This window comes from Pundamilia nyererei, unplaced genomic scaffold (assembly GCF_000239375.1).
Source record: "Pundamilia nyererei isolate P.nyererei 1_Seehausen unplaced genomic scaffold, PunNye1.0 scaffold00257, whole genome shotgun sequence".
NCBI lineage: Eukaryota > Metazoa > Chordata > Actinopteri > Cichliformes > Cichlidae > Pundamilia > Pundamilia nyererei.
The window spans coordinates 125,624-128,822 of NW_005187658.1; the positions used below are offsets into that span (position 1 = coordinate 125,624).

At 45.9% G+C, this 3,199-nt stretch overlaps 1 protein-coding gene across 1 annotated transcript in view; it reads right to left on the minus strand.

The window, feature by feature from the left end:
- cntn2 (contactin 2) overlaps window positions 1–3,199 on the minus strand; it is a 112,152-nt gene that overhangs the window by 11,310 nt on the left and 97,643 nt on the right. The window contains exons 14-16 of the mRNA XM_013915095.1: window positions 2,975–3,095; window positions 2,053–2,211; window positions 1,085–1,234 (exon numbers count right to left, since the gene is read on the minus strand). Coding sequence (XP_013770549.1) covers window positions 1,085–1,234; window positions 2,053–2,211; window positions 2,975–3,095 — 430 coding nt within the window. The remainder of the gene's footprint in view (window positions 1–1,084; window positions 1,235–2,052; window positions 2,212–2,974; window positions 3,096–3,199) is intronic.

The following is a 3,199-nucleotide window of genomic DNA, read 5'->3' on the forward strand; positions in this document are numbered from 1 at the left end:
GCATGCCACAGCCGCTCTATCACGTGATGCATACTGCTCCGACGTGCTAACGTTCTGAGGTGAGTTACGGCGTGTTGCGAGTTTTGTGAGGTGCTTTCGTGATATTTAATGGATCGGACTACATTTTTTATTTTTCTCCGATATCCGATCCAGTAATTTAGGTCAGTATCGGACCGATACCGATACTTAATATCGGATCGGTCCATCTCTAATATATACTGCCTGTGACACTGTTTAACGTGAGCGGTTTGATGGTCCGGGGAGGAGGATGCACAGACCTCTACAGTGCAACGGCTCAATCCTTGGACCTGCTGTCAGACCCTACGCTGGCTCCTCCTGGTGCATGAGGATGTGAGAGCTTGCAGGCACTTCCTGGATGATGAAGGAATTGATCCAATGAACTTGCCTCCAAGCTCACCACACCTCAATCCAACACAACATCTTTTGCACATGTTTCTGTACCTAAGAGTTTCCAGCCTGAGCTCAGCGATGGTCCAGACCTGGGAGCAGATGATCAGGACACCATCAGGCATTTGGAATATGTCCGGATTGGCATACACACAGCACATGGAAGCCATATAAACTGCTATCATTTTGAGTTAGATGGCATTTTGGCTTTCCACATAATTTTTTCAGTTCCAGGTTGTCTTTGAATTTAGCTCTCTGTCTTGGGTTGGGGGGCGGGTGTCTCTGGAGTGGAGGGGTGGTGCCAGGGCAGCTGCTGCCACTCAGTAATCAGATTCTCCCTTTTTTCAGTGACGTTGGGGCTGGAGTGGACCGCAGAGTGTGGAGTAGAGACTGAAACGCTGACTGCCCCGACGTCAGAGTGATGGAAAGGAAAAGTACGTGGGGTGCGTTCATTTCACACAAATGATGTAACACCAGATCTCAGTCCGACAGAGGTCCTCTGGGATGTGACAGGAGCTGACAAATCAACTGCAAGATGCTACGATATCAGTACGGGCCAGAGGAACCATGGTGAACCTGTGCCAGAAAGAACTAAGGCAGCTCCGAACCAGCTGGTTCTGATGTAAACATCTGGTTCATGAACAGCTGTCCAAACTACCTCAAATGTGCAACTTACCTGCTTGCAGTGTCCGAACGATGTGGGAAGGCATGCTAGGCTCTCCACTGCCCAAGATGTTGCTGGCGATAACCTGGAATTCATAATCCGTCCAGGGAATCAGTCCTGTCACACGAGCTGACTCTGCGTTTCCTTCAATGTTCACTGGATCTGGTGCACAGTGACACGTTTATTTCAATCAAAAACACTGATAGGAAAGTTTTACTGACCAACACTGTGCTAATGTATGAACACAGACACACCCAGTTCACTTTAATAACAACCCGACCCGATGAGTGTGTGAGTATACTGATACTAATGCTGTACAGGTTTCATGCATGCGCTTCCATCAGAAGCGTGTTAAAGAAGTCTGACATGCAGACGGACAGCAACATGTTTGAATCGCCACTATCTTCACTCGTCCTGTACGTCTACACGTCCGTCTGAGTTTCATCGTCAGCATTATTCCCTGTTTCACAGTGTGAGTCTGCCCTCAGCTCTGCTGCAGGTTTCCTCGCTGTTGTCACGGAGGGCTTGCTAACAGGGGCTCATCTGTTTGTTGGGGTTTTCTCTGGGTCTTTACCTTCAAATATAAAGTGTCTGTATGTGTACGCATGTGATTCAGGGCTGTATACATTTAATTCCAACAGTTTTTAGTTCCAGTAAAAACTGTCCTGACAAACATCTCAGTGTGTTATCTACAAGACCTGATAAATGACAAATACAGAAGAGAAAACAGAGTTATTTATAACAATGTTGGAGAGGCTGGAGTGTGTGCTGCTGACTGACTGAGTCTCTGAGCAGGGATGTGATGAAAAAGCTGAGAACACCAACATCAGCCTGACATCTCAGAACAATCGATAAAAACTCCGTGAGAATGAAATCCTTTTGCTGCATTCTTGTTATCATTGTATTGTTGGTTTTGTTATTACTAGAAGCACAACAAGAATACTCCTTTTGTTCAGGTGTATGGTTAAAGACACACACACCTGTCCTCATCTTCCTCCACTCAGACGACAGAGGAGAGCGGCCCATGATGACGTATTTGCCGATAGGACTGTGGTTATCGTAACCACGGCTCCACCTGAGTTCCACTGATGTCTCAGCCACGTTCTTCACCAACAAACCTCCAGGAGGTCCCGGGGGTCCTGTTCAAACCAGAGACAAGTTTCAACATATGACACAATCTCCACATCGACAGAGTAAAGCAGTAAAAGTTGGTTTACCATAACACACGTCACACAATGTCAGATGTCTGCCTACTGCTACGTAGATGCCAAATCCTTACTTTAACACCAGGAGGCGCTATGCTAACTCCAGACTTATTACAGCTGTATAGGTTGAGCTACTCCCCAGTAAAACCTGTGATCCCTTTACTCCTTTGCAAATCCACCTCCTATTATCTTCTTGCTTTAGTGTGACTGCCCATCTTATCATTGTTCTGTGATTATTCTTGTCCAGCAGCTTTCCAAACCTTTGAGTTGCCTTTAATAAACACAGGCGGCTTTAGTGCATAGAATAAAGTGCTGTCTTTGAAAAACATGAGTGTGACAACTACAGTTTCATCTTTTTTTAAAACTACTATGTGAGTTTAATTACATTTGCTTTCATTAAAACAGAAAGCTATCATATGGGTCTCTTTGCCCTGAAGCTGTCTTCCCATGCAGTGTTAGCTTAAACATCACACGAGTCCATAGACGGGACCCTCACAGGTAATGCTTGGCAGTGTTCTGAGTGTGATCTAAAACTCATGCTCACAAGCATTATAATCTATGTTCAGTTCAATTCAGCTTTATTTATACAAATCACAACAACAGTCACCTCACAGGGTTTTATATAGCAAAACCAAACAGGCCTTATTATGTAAATGCAGAGTAGTGAGAGTATGACATCAGAGGACAGCTGTTTCACCTCGAACCACCAGCTTAGCTGAGGCTGCGGCGCTGTCCACCACGGTCTGAGCTGTGCACACGTACGTCCCCGCCTGGCTCAGCTGAGCCCTCACAATCAACAGGTCACCAGTGTTTTCCTTCTGAAAGGACACACACAGAGACACACACACACACACAGAGACACACACACACACACAGACACAGAGACACACACACACACACACACACACACACACACACACAC